Source organism: Mirounga leonina, unplaced genomic scaffold (assembly GCF_011800145.1).
Source record: "Mirounga leonina isolate KUSES-001 unplaced genomic scaffold, KU_Mleo_1.0 Mir_357, whole genome shotgun sequence".
NCBI lineage: Eukaryota > Metazoa > Chordata > Mammalia > Carnivora > Phocidae > Mirounga > Mirounga leonina.
Genome location: NW_023270702.1, coordinates 8599687 through 8618287, shown reverse-complemented (window position 1 = coordinate 8618287; position 18601 = coordinate 8599687). Strand labels below are relative to the sequence as shown.

Below are 18601 nucleotides of genomic sequence, written 5' to 3'. Positions count from 1 at the left end.
CCATCTCAAGCCTTGCTCTGCCAGGTGTCTCCGTGACAAGTGTGCCACATCTGAATGTTCACAGAGGAAGGAAATATCATCATGTGTCAAGTGACCAAGAAAATACCCCCTCGCCCACTGATCCTGGATTGTCCATGGGTCCCTGGCACATTACCTCGCAGGGTTAATATGATGATTAGATGAAATAAACTACATACAAAATATTTAGCATGAGGACTGACACAGAAAGTGCTCAAATGTTAACATCATTAATGTTAATACTATTGAAAAGAATTCCATATGAACAGCCTCTGTAAAGTAAAAACTATGAAAGTGAGAAGATATAGGTGCTCATGTTGTCAGCTCATTCTGATGATTTCTGAATGAGACCCTCATCCTGAGTATGCCTGGCCATGTGACATCTTTTATCTCTCTGCCAAAGGCAGAGATAAAAATGTTTAACCCTTCAGCTAGCCTCTTTCTGCCACCAGTGTACCTTTAGGCAGAACTTCATAGAATCAAGCCAATTTTCATATTAAGCCAGAATTTTTGAACAAGGTAAACAGTACCAATTAGCATCTAAAATAATTTATTAATCAATTCAGTCTGTTTTGTTTTAGCAGTGACTTTGCTGGTTTTGTGGCATAAATTATCAAGAAGTAATGGGTTCAAAATCATAATGATACAATCTCTTCCTTTCTTGAAGAAAGAAAACGGATAAAGTCATTTCTCCCTAAAGTGTCCTGTGGAGTTAAAAACAGCGTGCCCATTCGAAGGAAACGAGTCGTAGGAGGAAAGCCGGCACACATGGTAAACCTGTTACTTCCCAGGAGCAGTCCATGTTTGAAAAACAAAGAAAGGTGGGGGAGATACATAATGATAAGAGACTGGGAGTCTTGCAATAGGCATATCTTAGGGCCACCTGTCTATCACCGTCTGGTAGAATGACAGTGACCACACTAATGTCTCTTACAGGGAGACTTCCCGTGGCAGGTGGCAATTAAGGAAAATGAGAAAATCAAATGTGGAGGAATTTATATTGGAGGGTGTTGGATTGTAACTGCTGCACACTGTGTCAGGTAAAAAATGTCTCCAAAAAGATTTTGGATTCCCTGAAATAATGAAAGTGGGTAATAGAGATTGTGGCAGATGATAGATAAAAGCATGTGACAAATTCCACTCTCTTGACAGCTAAATCCCCTCCAGTATTCATGATCGGAATCCCAGAGGCCATCTGTGTTCTTCCCCCCCACCCCGCCCCCAGACCAAATTATGATCCCAGATGGCAAGTTCAGATCAAACCCATAGGTACCAAGTTCTGTCACGTGACTCATTTGCATGATGGGAAAGCAAGTAGATACTACCTACGTTTTGTAGAGTTAGGACCAAACTGTTGAGAAGAGTTTATGACCGAAAAGTTTATGAAGAGGTGATACTAACCTGGCATTTTCTCTGGTCTCTCTTCAACAAGGATGTTGTTTAAGAGCCTCATGCATTTAAAAGCTTCAAATGCACAAATCTTTTTTGCCCCTTCCACATACCCTTAAATGTATTTGATATGTGTTCCAGACAGTAAAGGAACTGCTCAGAGCTCCACACTAATTGTCTCACGTGCTGCTCCAGCGCTGGCTGGCTCGTCTGCTGCATGCGTGCATCACTGATGTCTCTTCTTCTTCCCGTAAGGAGACCAATCGAATGGGTTCAGAACTCCACTTATGACTTTATTTAAACTTCATTACCTCTTTAAAGACTATCTCCAAATCTAGTAATGTTGGTGGGTAGGTCTTCAACATAGGAATTTTAGGGGAACACAATTCAGTCTATACCGGTAGCTTAAGGGCAATACACAAAAGGTGCTGATAACAAGTCAAGGTCAGCTGAAGGACAGAGTTTGGGCTTCCAGCCTCAGTGCTGATCTTTAGAATGAATGAAACATCCTTTGTTGAGTGCCTCTAACAGGCCAGATAATGGGTGTGGCATTTTCACATATGTTATTTTGTTTTAATATTCTTAACAGCCCTAAGAGGCAAATATTAGTCTTCCCATTTTGTGGATTAGCAGACTGAGATGAGAAGGTACATAACTTGGCTAAAGTTACACTCCTAGTCAGCAGCAGAAACATAATTGTCGGTACCATCTGTCACCATACAAAGCTTTTACAATATTATTGATTATGTTCTCTATGCTGTATGTTACATCCCCTTGGCTTATTTACTTTATAACTAGAAGTTTGTACTTCCTAATCCTCTTCACCTATTTTGCCCACTTCCCAATTCCTCCCCCTTTTTCTATGAATCTGTTTCTGTTTGGTTTTTGTTCATTTGTTTTGTGTTTTAGATTCCACACATAAGTGAAATCATATGGTATTTGTCTTTCCCTGTCTGACTTATCTTACCTAGCATAATACTCTCTAGATCTATCCATGTTGTTGCAAATGGCAAGATCTCATTCTTTTTTATGGCTGAAAATTTTTCTATTGTATACATACATCACATCTTCTTTATCTATTTATCTATTGATAGACGCTTAGGTTGCTTCCATATCTTGGTTATTATAAATAATGCTGCAGTGAACATAGGAGTACATATATGCCTTCAAATTGGTTTTCATTTTCTTTGGGTAAATACCCAGAACAGAATTGCTGGATCACATGGTAGTTCTATTCTTAAGTTTTTGAGGAACCTCCATACCTCCATACTGTTTTCCTTAGTGGCTGCACCAATGTACATTCCCACCAACAGTGCACAAGGGTTCCCTTTTCCTGACATCCTGGCCAACACTTGTTATTTCTTGTCTTTTTGATACTAGCCATTCTGATGGTTTTGATTTGCCTTTCGCTGATGATTAGGGATGTTGAGCACCTTTTCATGTGTCTGTTGACCATCTGTATGTCTCTGTATGTCTTTGGAAAAATGTCTATTCAAGCACTCTGCTCATTTTTTTTTTAATTAACATAATGTATTATTTGTTTTAGTGGTACAGGTCTGTGATTACACATCAGTCTTACACAGTTCATAGTGCTCACCATAGCACATACCCTCCCCAATGTCTATCACCCAGCCACCCCATCCCTCCTACCCCCCTCCACTCTAGCAACCCTCAGTTTGTTTCCTGAGATTAAAAGTCTTTTATAGTTTGTCTCTTCCCATTTTTTAATTGGGTTTTTTTTATATTAAGTTGTATAAGTTCTATATATATATATGATATTAACTATATATATATAGTTATATATTTATATATGATATTAACTCCTTGTCAGATTTATGATTTGCAAATTTCTTCTTCCATTCAGTAGGTTCTCTCTTTGTTTTGTTGACAGTTTCCTTCATCATACAAAAGGTTTTTAGTTTAATATAATCCCGTGTTTATTTTAGCTTTTATATTCTTAGCTCCTTTGTCATAGATTAATTGACCATATATATGTGTGAGATTTTTTCTGGGCTCTCTACACTATTCCATTGATCTATGGGTCTGTTTTCAGGCCAGTGCCATAATGTGTTGATTATTATAGCTTTGTAGTATAGTTCAAAATCAGGGAATTTGATACTTCCAGCTTTGTTCTTCTTTCTCAAGACTGCTGTGGCTATTTGGGGTCTTTTGTGGTTCCATACAAAGTTCAGGATTCTTTTTTCTAGTTCTATGAAAAATACCATTGGTTTTTTTATTTAAAAAAATCACAGTAAATGTGTAGATTGCTTTGGGTAGTATAGACATTTTAACAATATTGGTTCTTCCAATCCATATAGTATGTCTTTCCATTTATTTGTGTCACTTCTAATTCTTTCATCAATGTCTTATAGTCTTTTATTTCCTTAAATTTATTCCTAGGTATTTTATTCTTTTTGGTGCAATTGTAGATAGAATTATTTTTATTCTGATAGTTCATTGTTAGTGTATAGAAGCAATTAATATCTGTATGTAAATTTTGTACCCTGTGATTTTAGCAAATTCATTTATTAGTTCTAATAGTTTTCTGGTGGTGTCTTCAGAGTTCTCGCTCTCTCTCTCTCTATATATATATGCCATCAGCAAATAGTGACAGTTTTACGTCTTTCATATCAATTTGGATGCCTTTTCTTTTCTTTTTTTTTTTTTTTTTTGGTCTGATTGCTGCAGCTGGGACTTCCAGTACTCTGTGGAATAAAAGTGGCAAGGTGGGCATCCTTGTCTTGTTTCTGAACTTAGGGGAGGAAAGGCTTTCACCAGTGTGTATGATGTTAACTGCGGATCTGTCATGCGTAGCCTTTATTATGCTAAGGTACATTTCTTCTATATGCACTTTGTTGAGAGTTTTTATCATAAGTGGATGTTGAATTTTCTTTCCTGCATCTATTGAGCTGATCATATGATTTTGGTCCTTTGTTTTATTAATATGGTGTATCACATTGATTGATTTGTAGATGTTAAGCCATCCTTACATCCCTGGAATAAATCCCACTTGATCATGGTGAACGATCCTTTTAATGTACTGTTGAATTCAGTTTGCTAATATTTTGTTGATGATCTTTGCATCTATGTTTATCAGAGATACTGGTGTGTAGTTTTCTTTTCCTGTAGTGTCTTTGTCTGGCTTTGGTATCAGGGTAATCCTGGCCTCATAGAATGAATCTGGATGTATTCCTTCCTCTACAATTTTTTGGAACAATTTAAGAAGGATAGGTGCTAACTCTTCTTTAAATATTTGGCAGAATTCACCTGTAAAGCTGTCCAGTCTTGAACTTTTGTGTATTTTAAGTTTTTAAGTTACTGGTTTAATTTCATTACTTGTAATCAGTCTATTCAGATTTTCTATTTCTTCATGATTCAGTTTTGGAAGGTTTATGTTTCTAGGAATTTATCCATTTCTTTTAGGTTTTCCAATTTGGTGGTGTATAGTTCATAGTAATCTCTTATAACCATTTCTATTTCTGCGGTGAGTGTAACTTTTCCTCTTTTGTTTCTGATTTTACCTATTTAGGCTCTCTTTTTCTTGATGAGTCTGGCTAGAGGTTTATCAAACTTTTTATCTTTTAAAAAATCTGCTTTTAATTCTATTGTATTTTTCTATTTTTTGTCTCTATTTCATTTATTTCTGTTCTAATCTTTGTTATTTCCTTCCTTCTACTAACATTGGGCTCTGTTCTTTTTGTAGTGCTTTTAGGTATAAAGTTAGATGGTTTATTTGACATTTCTCTTGTTTCTTTAGGTAGGCCTTTATTACTATGAACTTCCCTCTTCAAACTGTTTTTGCTGCATCCCATAGATTTTGGACTGTTGTGTGTCCATTTTCATTTGTGTCAAGGTGTTTTTTATTTTTTCTCCTTGATTTTTCACTGACCCATTGGCTGTTTAGTAACATGCTCTTTAACCTCCTTGTGTTTGTGTTTTTTCCAGTTTTCTTCTTGTAGTTGATTTCTAGTTTCATACTTACATGGTCAGAAGAGATGCTTGATATGATTTCTATCTTCTTGAATATATTAAGACTTGTTTTGTGGCCTAACATAGGATGCACTCTGGAGAACATCCCTATGTGCTTGAAAAGAACGTGTATTCTGTAGTTTTTAGATAAAATGTTCTGTATATATCTATTAAGTCCATCTAGTCTAATGTATCACTTAAGGCCAATATTTCCTTATTGATTTTCTGTCTGGTTGCTCTATCCATTGATGTGAGTGGTATATTAAAGTCCCCTACTATTCTTGTATTTCTGTATCTTCCTTTATGTATGTTAATACTTGCTTTATATATTTAGGTGCTCCTATGTTGGGTGCATAAATCATTATGAATGTTATATCCTTTTCTTGGATTTACCTTTTATCATTATGTAATGCTCTTCTTTATCTTTTTGTTATAGTCTTTGTTTTAAAGTCTATTTTACCTGTTGTGAGTATTGCTACACCAGCTTTCTTTTTGTTTCCATTTGCATGGAACATCTTTTTCCATCCCCTCATTTTCAGTCTGTGTGTGTCTTTAGATCTGAAATGAGTCTCTCATAGGCAGCATATAGATGAGTCTTGTTTTCAACCCATTCAGCCACTCTATGTCTTTCAACTGGTGCATTTAATTCATTTACATGTAATTATTGATAGGTATGTACTTATTGCCATTTTGTTAATTGTTTATTGGTTGTTTCTATGGTTCTTCTCTGTTCCTTTCTTATTCTCTGCATCTCTTCCATTGTGGCTTGATGGTTTTCTTTAGTTTTATGTTTGGGTTCTTTTGTTATTTTTTGTATATCTATTGTAGGTTTTTGGTTTGTGCTCACCGTGAGGCTCATATGTATTAACCTGAAGTCTCTCTCTCTTCCCATATATATACACACACACAGAGCTGATAGTCACTTAAGTTTGAACACATTCTAAAAGCAATACATTTTTTTACTCCTTCCTTCATATTTAAAATTTTTGATGTCTTAAATAAAAAGATGTATCTTTTTATGTGTATCCCTTAACTGCTTATTTTAGTTATAGTTGATTTTACTATTTTTGTCTTTTAACCTTCATATTAACTTTGCAAGTAGCCACTTTACTTTACTGTCTTTACTATATATTTACCTGTATCAGTAAGATTTTTTTTCTTTCGTATATTTTCTTATTTCTAGTTATGGCTTTCCCTCTAACATTTTTTGTAAGGCCAGTCTAGTGGTGATGAACTTCAGATTTTGCTTGTCTGGGAAATTCTTTATCTCTTCTTCAATCCTGAAGGATAATCTTGCCAAATATTGTAGTCTTGGTTGTAGCTTTTCCTTTTCAGCACTTTAAATATATCCTGCCACTCTCTTTTGGCCTGCAAAGTTTCTGCTGAAAAATCAGCTGATAGTCTTATGGGGCTTCCCTTGTTTGTAACTATTTGTTTTTCTCTTGCTGCTTTTAAGATTTTCTCTTTAAGGACACCTGGGTGGCTCAGTTGTTAAGCATCTGCCTTCGGCTCAGGTCATGATCCCAGGGTCCTGGGATTGAGCCCCACATCGGGCTCCCTGCTCAGTGGGAAGACTGCTTCTCCCTCTCCCACTCCCCTGTTTGTGTTCCTTCTCTCGCTGTGTCTCTCTCTGTCAAATAAATAAATAAAATCTTTAATAAAAAAAAAAGATTTTATCTTTAACTTTTGCCATTTTAATTATAATGTGCCTTGGTATGAATCTCTTTGGGTTCATCTTGTTTTGGGACTCTCTGTGCTTCCTGGACCTGCATGTCTGTTTCCTTCCCCAGGTTAAGAAAGTTTTCAACTATTATTTCTTCAAATAAATTTTCTGCCCACCTCTATTTCTCTTCTCCTCTGTGGACCCCTAAAATGTGAATGTTAGTGTACTTGATGTCCAAAGATCCCTTAAACTACACTTTTTAAATTTTTTTTTTTTTCTTTTTGCTGTTCTGCTTGGGTAATTTCCACTATTCTGTCTTCCAGATCACTGATCTGTTCTTATGGATCATCTAATCTGCTATTGATTTCCTCTAGAGTATTTTTTAGTTCAGTTATTGTATTCTTCAGCTCTGTGACTTCTTTTTGGTTCTTTCATATTTTTCAACTCTTTGTTGAAGTTTTCACTCTGTTCTTCCATTCTTCTCCCAAGTTCAGTGAGCATCTTTATGACCACTATTTTGAACTATTTATCAGTAAATTACTTACTTCCATTTCATTAGGGTTTTTTTTTTAAGCCCTGGGGTTTTATCTTGTTTGTTCTTTTATTTGGAACATATTCCTCTGTCTCCTGATTTTGTTTGAATTTTTCTGTTTCTGTGAATTAGGCAGAACTGCTACCTTTCCCAGTCTTGAAGGAGTGGTCTTGTGTAGGTGCTTCCCTGTGAAGACTGTGTGTGCTGGAGGTTTTGGTTGACTGCCCAAAGATGGAGCAGGCATGGGCCAGGGGGTCTTAGGGCATGCTGCACTGGGGCCACCCTACAGGAACAGCTGGAACTGGAGTGGGCATGGGTCTGGGGGTCCCACGGTGCTCCATGCTGGAACCACCTGGCTGGAGAGCTGGAGCTGGAACAGGCCTGGGTTGGCAGGTTCCAGGGTGCTCTGCACCAGGGCCACTATGGCAGGATAACTGGAGCGGGGCAGGCAGGCTGGCCCCTCCATATAGGGGCTGCCCTGGTGGGATGGCTGGAGCTGAAGCAGGTGCAGGCTGGAGGTGTCCTGGAGTACTTTCCACCTGGGCCACCTTGGTGTGATGGCTGGAGATATATTGGGCACAAACATGGGGTATCTGGGTGTGCATGTACTGGGGCAGCCTCAGTGAGATAGCTGGAGATGGGATGGGTGCAGGCAGGGGCCCATATAAAGGGAATGGCTGGAGCTGTGAGGGCTAGGAATCTGGGGTCACTGAGGCTGTAGGCCAGCCAGAGTGTCTGGTCCCTGCTCCCCTCTGTGCTATCAGGGTGGAGGGGAAACAGATAATGGCACTCACCAGCACCTCCAGGTCATCTAATCAAGTCTGGAGTTCCCATCATTACCATGTCTCTGCCTCTCCTACCATTCTCTATGTGGTCCCTCTGTTGTTGTTGTGCAGAAGCTGTTCAATTAGCCTCCTGTTCTTCTTCAGGAGGTATTGCTCTATATGTAGGTATAGATTTGGTGTGTCCATGGGATAAGGTGAGTTTAGGGTGAGTTCCTACACTGCCATCATGGACCACCACTCTCAGTAGTCTTAATCTATGTTGTTTCTACTTTTTTAATGCATATTCTCATGAATTTTGGTGGGAGGAAGGGCCCACTTCTCCCTTAGAGAGGCTGAAAATGTCAGACACTTGCTTTGCCAGGCTTGTTTGCTTCTAGAGTATCTAAACAACATTGGCCCATTAAGCTCCATATGATCTGACCCCTAATTACCTTTGCCAATTTCATCTTGCCCCACAGCTTCAACTCTTGCTGTCTGCTCTATCTGCTCTGGACTTCTTTCAGCTACTCATGTGCACCTTGCTCCCTGTTGCAGAGAGACCTTCATATGTTATTTCTCATGCCTGAAATGATTTCTCCTACCCTGTTTCTCTAGTTAGTGCTACTCTTTATTCAGATCTTAGCTCCATCTTCACTTCCTCAGAGAATCTGCCCTGACTCCCTTAAGTCAAAGCCTTCTTGATAAGTTCTCAGAACCCCATGTGCTGTTCATTCTTCTTGCTTTAGAATATATATCTTCATTATTGTCATTACCCATTTAATACTGCAGCTTTACTTAGATCCTGAGCTCCATGAAGGCAGGAACGATTTCTGATTTGGTTCATTTCAGTATCCCAGTGGCTAGTACAGTGCCTGGTAATAGTAGGTGCACACTAAGTGTTTGTTAGTAAATGGAATGAATAGACAGAGTTAACCTTTAAACAATATTCATGACCTCTGATCCTAAAAAAACAACCAAAATTAATATGGTGCACAGCATTCTTGGAATATTAAATATAAATGAAAGCATCCTGAACACCTCCTTGGCTCCTAGAACAACACTGTTTAAATGTTAGGTGATTACCTGAGATAATGATGGTAAATGCCAATTTGCTGGAAACCATGAGGTGAAAATTAGTATGAAAATTGAGTGAAGCATAAGAACAAGCAATATTTAGCTCATTAACCATTTAAACTAAATTTTAAAACAGCGAATATATGCCAGGTACAATACTAGATGCAGGCATCTAGCCACAGATGAATTAGATCCCATCTTTGACCTCCAGTAGCACAATCCAACAGGAAGAAAAGCTTGTGAGCAAATAAATACAATGCAATGTTAAGATGAAATCAGTTTTAAACACAGGATAATGACTGCTATGGTTTTCATCCTAAGAACCTCTGGGTTTGGCAGAGTAATGAGAATGTATGTCCTGATTTCCCCATTTCCTCAACCACATTTCTGGCTACATGCTTTCTGGTCTCTGCTTGAACACCTTCAGTGATGGTGCTCTCACTCCAGAGGCAGCCAACTCATTCCACTTCTGGGCACCTCTGGTTGTTAGTGAGTTCTTTATGTCCCTGATATGGAGCAGTTAGATGGATTATTCCTCTCTTCATTTACCCACTGACTTTAATTCTACCCCATAAATTTAATCACACTGCTTCATGACCACAAGAATTTTTTAAAAATCTGGAAAAAGGAAGAAAGTCCTTTAAAAGGGAAGATATAAAGATAAAGCATCAGATGTTCATGTTTATAGTTGGTATTTTTCCTCAATATATCTTATCTCCCTTTTCCTTTCTGTTATAGCATGAGTAAAATATACCATTACCAAATATGGGCATCATTTCTAGATTCGTTAAGACCTGACATCGACGTAATTGTTCACTTGGCAAATAAAATTATTATTCATGAAAAGTACAATGGAACCACCTATGAAAATGACATAGCTTTGATTGAATTGAAAAAACACTCAAACCGAAAAGAATGTGACCTGCCTAATTCCATCCCTGCCTGTGTCCCCTGGTCTTCATATCTATTTCAACCTAACGACAAATGCATTGTTTCTGGCTGGGGTCGAGAAAAAGGTATATGTTTTAAAATTTTTGATCAGAATCCAGGGGTTGAAATACATGGGAATAGAAATGGATAGGAGCTAATTTCCTAGTACTCAGGGAGAAACATAGCAGCAAATCCAGAAAAATGAGCATTCAGCCAGGGCTAGCTTCATGGATGTGAGACCTGTGCAGTTGCCCAGCATCCCAGGCTCCAAAGGGCCCCTTGCTTAGTGTACAGCTCTGCTGTCATCATCATGAAATTCTTAATAATTTTTGCAGCAGCCCCCACCTCACGTTTTTATTTTTCACTGGGCCCTGAAAATTATGTAGCTGATCCTGATCCAGAGTTTCAAAGGACACCTACACTCTGTGATCTTGAAGCATACATTGAGGGGTAAACATTTACAAAAAAAAAAAAAGTAGACTGACGTGGGACGTATATAGCATGAACTTTCTGGATTTGTTAGAGAGACATGGATGGAAGATAAAGTGGTTTCCAAAGGAATAGTCAAAGTATGAGTGAGTCATTAATCCCACAACCCTGTGCTCTCTCCTCCACTCCCCCATTCTCCTTGCCTCACCCTCCCCATCACATCCCACAAAGAGGAAGAAAACATAAAGAATTATTTTTTGAGCTTCTAAGAAGACTTGAGGTGAACATTTGTATGAATAAGCTATGTAGACACTTAGAGACAAATTATTAGAAAAACTGGCTAAATAAGAAGTTAGATTAGAATTAAATTAGCCAATGCTTTTTCCCTTATCTTGAAGAGTTAGCTTTGAAATTTAGCTTCCTTTTGACCTCCTACATACTCTTTGTAAATAACTTCACTACATTGGTCTTATAGACTCATACTCCAACACATTACTTAAAATTGCTACATGGAAAAGCATAAAATATGTGTATAAATTAACCTGGATTTGTAGTATGTTTGAAAAACCAAGACTAAATTTTATTAGTAATTAGTTTATCCAGAAGGCATATGTCCTTACATTTGTTCCTTTAAAAAAAAAAAAAGCTTTTATTATGTACATTTACAAGTATACAGAAGAGTAGAGACAAGAGTATAATAAACCTACTTATTCATCACCCAGTTTCCAGTTATCAGCACTCTACCATTCTTGTTTTATCTCTCTGAATCAATCACAAGCTCAATAGGATAATTAGGAAGGGTTATTTATAAAGGGATTAATTACAGGGATGTGGATAGGGGTCAGGGCCACAAGGGCCATGCAGCAACCTGGGACCAACAGTACCAGAACAGCCTCTCTTAGGTGCAAAGATGTGAAAGGAAGAAGTTACCAAGAGAAAGAACCTCAGGTAGAGCAGGCTGCCTTGAGAGAAGCAATGACTTTGGATCGAAGGTTATAGCCAACCCCAATCTCCTTATCCTCTCTCCTTACCCTCCCTTCTTCTGCTGGGGTTTTTTATTGAAAACCAGAGGCTAAGAGATTCCTATTGAGGCAGTCCCTCAGATCAGGCTCTTTGGGCAGGATGCAGGGCACTGAAGGGTGGAGAGTGGATCTGAAGGACAATTGGGAGCTATTGAACATATTCCCTCTACCCCACACATTTTTTTCCTGGAGCATATTAAATCAAACCCAGATATAAAGTGATTTCATCCATGAATATTCCAGTAGATATCTTTACCAGGTAGGGACTTAAAAGAACAAAAATGAAAGCAAAAACACACCACCATTCATACACAACAAAATGAAAGTGATCCCATAATAATATCTAATAACCATCCCATGTTTAATATTCCTCAATTACTTACAAAGTATTTTTACAATCAGGGTTATTTCCATTGGGATCCAAAATCTGCACATTGCATTTGGTGGCTATTTTTCTTAAGTCTCTTTTAATCTTGAACAGTTACCCATTCCTTTCATTTAAAATGTATTTATTAAAGAAACTGGGTCATTCTTATTTTGGAATTTTCACACCTTGAATTTGGATGATTGTATCCTTGATGTGGCATTTCACATATTCTTCTATTCCATGTATTTCCTATAAACTGGTACATATGTTCTTATGCATTGTTTTACTTATTAATCAAATATAGTTTAACACATTTTTTGAGCCCTTACTATGCTTGCAAGATAATAATGCTAAGTGCTAGGATTTCCCTGATGAACAATATGTACCAGGTCAACAAGGAGTATAGAGGCTACAGATCTCAAGGGACTTAGAGTACAGAGGAGCCATCAGACGTGGATGCCACTGTCAGACAGCAGAATGTGACAGATGCCTCAAGAAATACACAAAACAACGGGGTGCTTGGGTGGCTTAGTCGGTTAAGCATCCAACTCTTGATTGTGGCTCAGGTCAAGATCTCGGGGTTGTGGGATCAAGCCCCACATCAAGCTCCATTCTGAGCATGGAGCCTGCTTGAGATTTTCTCTCCTTCTCCCTCTGCCCCTCCCCACTCACACTCTCCCTTTAAAAAAGAAAAAAAAGAAGTATACAAAACAAGAGTTCAGGAGAGGGAGTAATCTGAGCCATTAAAAACTGTTCACACGGTGGGCACCTGGGTGGCTCAGTTGTTAAGCGTCTGCCTTCGGCTCAAGTCATGATCCCAGGGCCCTGAGATTGAGCCCCGCATCGGGCTCCCTGCTCAGCGGGGAAGCCTGCTTCTCCCTCTCCCACTCCCCCTGCTTGTGTTCCCTCTCTCGCTCTGTCTCTCTCTGTCAAATAAATAAATAAAATCTTAAATTAAAAAAAAAAGAAAAGACTGTCTTTAAAAAAAAAAATTGTTCACATGGTACAGGAGTTCCCAGTTTTTAAACACTTCTCCTGAGTTAGAAGGAATAATAAATTACTAATTAAAGAAAAAAAAAAAGCTCTTAACCTGAAGATAGCATCTTAAAACTAACTTGAAGTAAGACATGAAGGAGAAAAAAAGAAACTCTTTCCTAATTTGCCCTATACTTGGGTGGATTTTTGTCTCCCCCTGCTTCTCAGAAGAGAATAGTATTAGTTTCACAGTTTATTACATACCCGCTACAGTGCTAGGGTCCGTGGAGGTGTCCTCTCAAGATATCCAGAAGCCTCTGTCCCCTGATAGTTTATACATTAAGTTAGGGGGTGAGTCATTTGGCCTAAGTTGTTCAGTGTATAATTGGATTATGGAGTTCATGGATGAATAAATTACATGAATATTTATTAAGCAACTACTTTGTGCTAGCATGAGGCTGGGTGCTAGCATAGCAATCCATCAATCAGGTCCAGTCCTTGCTCTCCTAGAGCATAAAAATTGCTGAAAGCTTGAGGAAAAGGAGGAGGGGAGATGGGGCAAAGACTCACTCCTTACACCCAAGACATCTCACCCCATATTCTTAAGTTTTTCTTATCTTCCTGGACTGTCAATCAGCAACAGTATCTGCCCCTTCTCTCTCCTTAGATGAAAAACATTCAAGCCCCACATCTCTAACTCAGATGAAAAGGAAATCCTAAATCCTCTTTCAAATCACTTAGGAAATGAACTTCTTCAGACACACAAAAACATACACACTGATAACTTCATATACATTTTCTCCATTTAACTTCTTATATTAGAAGGCCATTTTCACTCTAACCAGCACTTTCCAGGAAATCCGGGATGTAAGATGATAGGAGCTATTCATGTGAGAAAATGTTGATCACTGACTCCTACCCAGCTCCCACGCTGGACTCAGCAATCAAAGGGGAGGGAGTTTATCTTGTTCAGCTCAGAGCATCCAGGTCTTTGTGATAATGGGAACGACTTCAGGCATGTGTTCAGGAATGCCCCTTAACTTTTTTTTTTAAAAGAGTCTATTTATTTGCCCCTTAACTATTTTTAGAAAGACAGTTGGAGAAACTGGACATAGGACCAGTGTGTGATTAAATATGTTAATGAACTCTCCTCAAAAGTTGATATATGTGTTAAGGAATATATATAATCTTCTCTATGCCTCGTGGTTTACTAAATGATGAGAGTATTTATTTAGATTTCTCATTGGTGACTTCTAAATGTCTGTTCTCTCCCTTTGCTAGATAACCAAAAAGTCAGTTTACTTAAGTGGGGTGAAGTTAGCCTAATCAGCAACTGCTCCAGGTTTTATCCGGGTCGCTATTTTGAAAAAGAAATGGACTGTGCAGGTAAGCATGGAGTGGTTTCCCTAAGATCTATACCTATACCCCCTACCAAACATCTCCCCTCCTCACCAAATCCGCCTCCTTGCTCTGGGCCCTGGGCCCTTTCATCGGGCCTCCTGGCTGGGGCTTCCCTAGCCCTTCACTCAATCCCTTATGCTAATAGGAAGAGGAAGAATCTTCCTTACGCCACCGCCACCGTATAGAAAGGTGCCTAAAAGCACAGACTCTGGAACCAGGCTGCCTGGGCTTATATCCCCATTTTTACCAGTTACGACTCACATGGCCTTCAGCAGGCTTCCGCATCTGCAAAATTGGGGATCTTCATAAATGAGGAAACTGAGATGCAGAGCAGTTACATAATTTGCCCAAAGTCTTATAAGAAGTGGCAGATCCAGGATCAAAACCCAACCTTTTTCTGAATAAAATCTGAATGATCTCATTTCAGATGTGTCCGCTTGGAAGTAAATCCTCCCTCCCCAGCAATCCCATGGCACTTTTGATGACCCTGCCACCACCTCCTTTACTATCAGAGTGGCCCTAGTGCCCCTACCCAATGTTGCAAGCTTGCAGGGTTCTTGTCTCACAGAAAGGAGGAAGGGATCTCGTGGACACAAAAGGGTGAAGTGAAGTGAAAGTTAAGTGAAGGTGAGAGCAGAAAGGAAAGAAGAAGCTCTCTAGAGTGAGAGGGGTCCCAAATGGGTTGCCACGGAGAGCTTTTAGTGGCGGTCTTTAATTGAGAACTGACTGGGAAGCTTGTGGCCTTGAGATTTTTGTGTCTTGGTTTGTTGCTTTATCTCTTGTTTCGCTCTGTCTCAGCATCTCCACCTACCCGGAATAGTTCCAGAGCTGAGTCAGGGGAGTCAGGGGCCTCCTATCTCTCCTGCCTAGAACTTAACCCCTTCCCTATTCATGGGACAGAACCCGTGGGCAGAAAGAGCTGTACTGAGATTGTGAGGAATGACTGATTGTTTACTTTTTAATTAGTGGGGGTGAGGGATAGCACCAGTCTCCAAGGAATCTGGAAGCAAGGCTTTCAGGACCTTGAGGGGCCGCTCCTGCCAAGATGAAGTTACCTTTAAACATTAAGGCACTGAGGTGGCCACACTTTCCTTGAGGAAGGTCACCGTCTTCATGTTTCAGGTTATCTGTCAGTGGGTGGCAAACTGTAAGGAGACTTTAATTTAAGCTACATTTCTTTTGCCTTTGTTTCCCACATCGCTAACAACAGTTACACAGCTACAACTCAGTTCCTACTTTTGGTGGTGACACAAAGGCAGGGAACCAGCCAGGGTAATGCATTTAGGATGCTTTATTAAAACCACTTCTAAATAGTGTATTCCAGAAAAGGCAAAGTAATTGACATCCTATAACTTTTGGGATCAGTGATTTAAAAAAACCTTAGAAAGTCCTAAGAGTGAGAAGAAAGTAAACAGACAATTCCCTGTGCCCTCCCTTCTTAAATGGAGTTCAGGATGACAGAGGACAAAAGGGGAGACTAGCACAAAACCTACCAGGAGGCAATTATCACAGTTAAGAGGGAAAGCTCGAAGGGTTCTGCCTGCCTGAATTCAAGTCCAGCCTGCCACTTAGTAGCTGTATGGCCTTGGACAAATTAGTTAACCTCCCTGGGCCTTACTTGTCTCATCTGAAAATAAGGATAATAATGATACTTATCTCATTAGGGGTGTGGTTTAGGATCAAAACAATGACTGTCTAATGCATATTAAGCACTCAATAAGCACGAAGTATTTCTATTATTTCCCCACTGAGTATTGGATGCTACTTTCAGATTGCAATCTCATCAGAGTATACACTTGCATAAAACAGAGGAAGCACGGGAAGCCCTCACTAAATATGGAGAATAAGCAGAAGACAAAGTGTTTCCCAACCTGCATCTCTCCACCTCTATGGGCCCAGAGGGGTGTGAGGGAGAGTACACGTTATTCCCCGTTAGCAAAGTGTAAGAAAGCCAAAGTTGGTACACACATTGACGGAGGAGACAGGAAGTCGGCTTGGCAGCCTCGACAAATGGAAGTATGTGTGTGATTTTCTTTTTCCTTTGTCTTTTTCAGGTACAGATGATGGTTCCATCGACGCCTGTAAAGGGGACTCTGGAGGCCCCTTAGTCTGTAAGGATGTCAACAATGTGACTTATGTTTGGGGTGTTGTGAGTTGGGGTGAAAACTGCGGAAGACCAGAGTACCCAGGTGTTTACACAAAAGTGGCCAATTATTTTGACTGGATTAGCCATTATGTGGGAAGGTCTCTTATTTCTCAGTACAATGTATAAAATTGTGATCTCTCTCTTCTGCTCTTTTTCTCTTGGGAGTTGGATTTTAGTTGAAATGATACTGCATAATTAGTACTTCTCTAGGAAAAAAATAATAAAGCACATTTTATTGGATATTTTTAAAGGTCTCTACAAAGCTTCTTCCATATTGGAACTTTGCTGTATAATTATCGAAGAAATATTTTAGTCGGGCATACATACTTTATTTATTAGAAAATGTGATTAAGTTATCTCTTTATACAGGAAGGATATATTGACTATACCAAAGGCTTTGCCAGTTGAATGACACTGGATTCACATAAGCCTGCATTCAAACCCCAATTCTACCATCTACTAATTACTTGGCCCTGGGCAATTTATTATCTTCTTTGTGTCTCATTTTCTACCTTTAAAATGGAAACTAGAATTTTGAAAAAATGAAACCGCATACTAAATGAAATGCTTGCATAGTACCTGTCACAGGAAAATAACTGACCTCACACCTCTTGTCCCATTTCTCTGCTTCTTAAAGTATTAAAAGTTCTCTTGAAAGATTTGTCTTTAGTTCCCATTTCACAAGTCCTCCTTGACCCTCTCTTTAAACCTCTCCACAGATACTGCCACACAACCACTGACCTCCTTGGTGTCAAACCCACAGTCACTTAGCTACTCTCTTCTCCCCCTGCCCCAGCTGCAGTAGACCCAGTCGGCTCCTCAGGACATCACACTCTCCGCCTGGCCCCCCTGCCTCCCTGGCTGGTCTCCACCTCCTTCCCAGTCTCTTCCTTCTGGTCACTTCTTTCACTTTGTGCCTTTCCTAGTGATCTTACTAAATCCCACCCACAGTCCAATGACCCACAAACCCATATCTCCAGCCCTGATCTTCCTAAATCCCAGACTAGTATTTCGCTGAGCACTTAACATCTCCATCTGGACATCTAATAGCATTTCAAAAGAAACATAGCTGACAGGGGCGCCTGGGTGGCTCAGTTGTTAAGTGTCTGCCTTCAGCTCAGGTCATGATCCCAGGGTCCTGGGATCGAGCCCCGCATCGGGCTCCCTGCTCCGCGGGAAGCCTGCTTCTCCCTCTCCCACTCCCTCTGCTTGTGTTCCCTCTCTCGCTGTGTCTCTCTCTGTCAAATAAGTAAAATCTTTAAAAAAAAAAAAAGAAAGAAAGAAAGAAAAGAAACATAGCCAACCCCAAATGGCCTCTTCTTTACCTAGTTCCTCCCTTTTTAGTAAATGGCATTTACTCAAGGCTCTCCTGTGGGCCCAGTGTACATTAGGCACCAATCTCTTTCTACCACGTGACCCTGGTTTGTCTACTTCTTACCCACAATGCTCACACATGCACTACTGCTCTCTGCTTTCTATACTGTAAGACACAAGAGAAGAGAGACTGTCTTCCTTCTGTCTGCATCCCTAGCACTTGGTTCAGAGGAAGTGCTCAGTGAATAAACATTAGCTGCTTTTATCATGATGATTTAAAATGCAGCTATCATCATCCTGAAGACTGAAGTATATTTTTCACATAAGTATTACCTTCAGTACCTGTGGTTCAGTCCTGGATAAAGCCCAATTGTTTTAATAAGACAAATGCCCATTTCTATGTATATTCCAAAGTTGCTTACTGCCCAGATTTATTTTTTTCCTTTTTAAAAATTTTGGTAACGTATACATACAATTTTTTTTTTTTTACTGCTTTAACCATTTTGAAGTGTACAGTTCAGGGGCATTAAGTACGTTCCGCTTGTGCAACCATACCATCTCCAGAAATTTTCATCTTCCCAAACTGAAAATCTGTGCCCATTACACAC

General features: G+C 39.4%; 1 protein-coding gene across 1 annotated transcript in view; it reads left to right on the top strand.

Moving 5' to 3' along the window:
* CFI (complement factor I) overlaps positions 1 to 16929 on the top strand; it is a 42295-nt gene extending 25366 nt beyond the window's left edge. The window contains exons 9-13 of the mRNA XM_035030273.1: positions 686 to 789; positions 955 to 1058; positions 10148 to 10425; positions 14414 to 14518; positions 16588 to 16929. Coding sequence (XP_034886164.1) covers positions 686 to 789; positions 955 to 1058; positions 10148 to 10425; positions 14414 to 14518; positions 16588 to 16805 — 809 coding nt within the window. The 3' untranslated portion in view covers positions 16806 to 16929. The remainder of the gene's footprint in view (positions 1 to 685; positions 790 to 954; positions 1059 to 10147; positions 10426 to 14413; positions 14519 to 16587) is intronic.
* The last annotated feature ends 1672 nt before the right edge of the window (positions 16930 to 18601 follow it).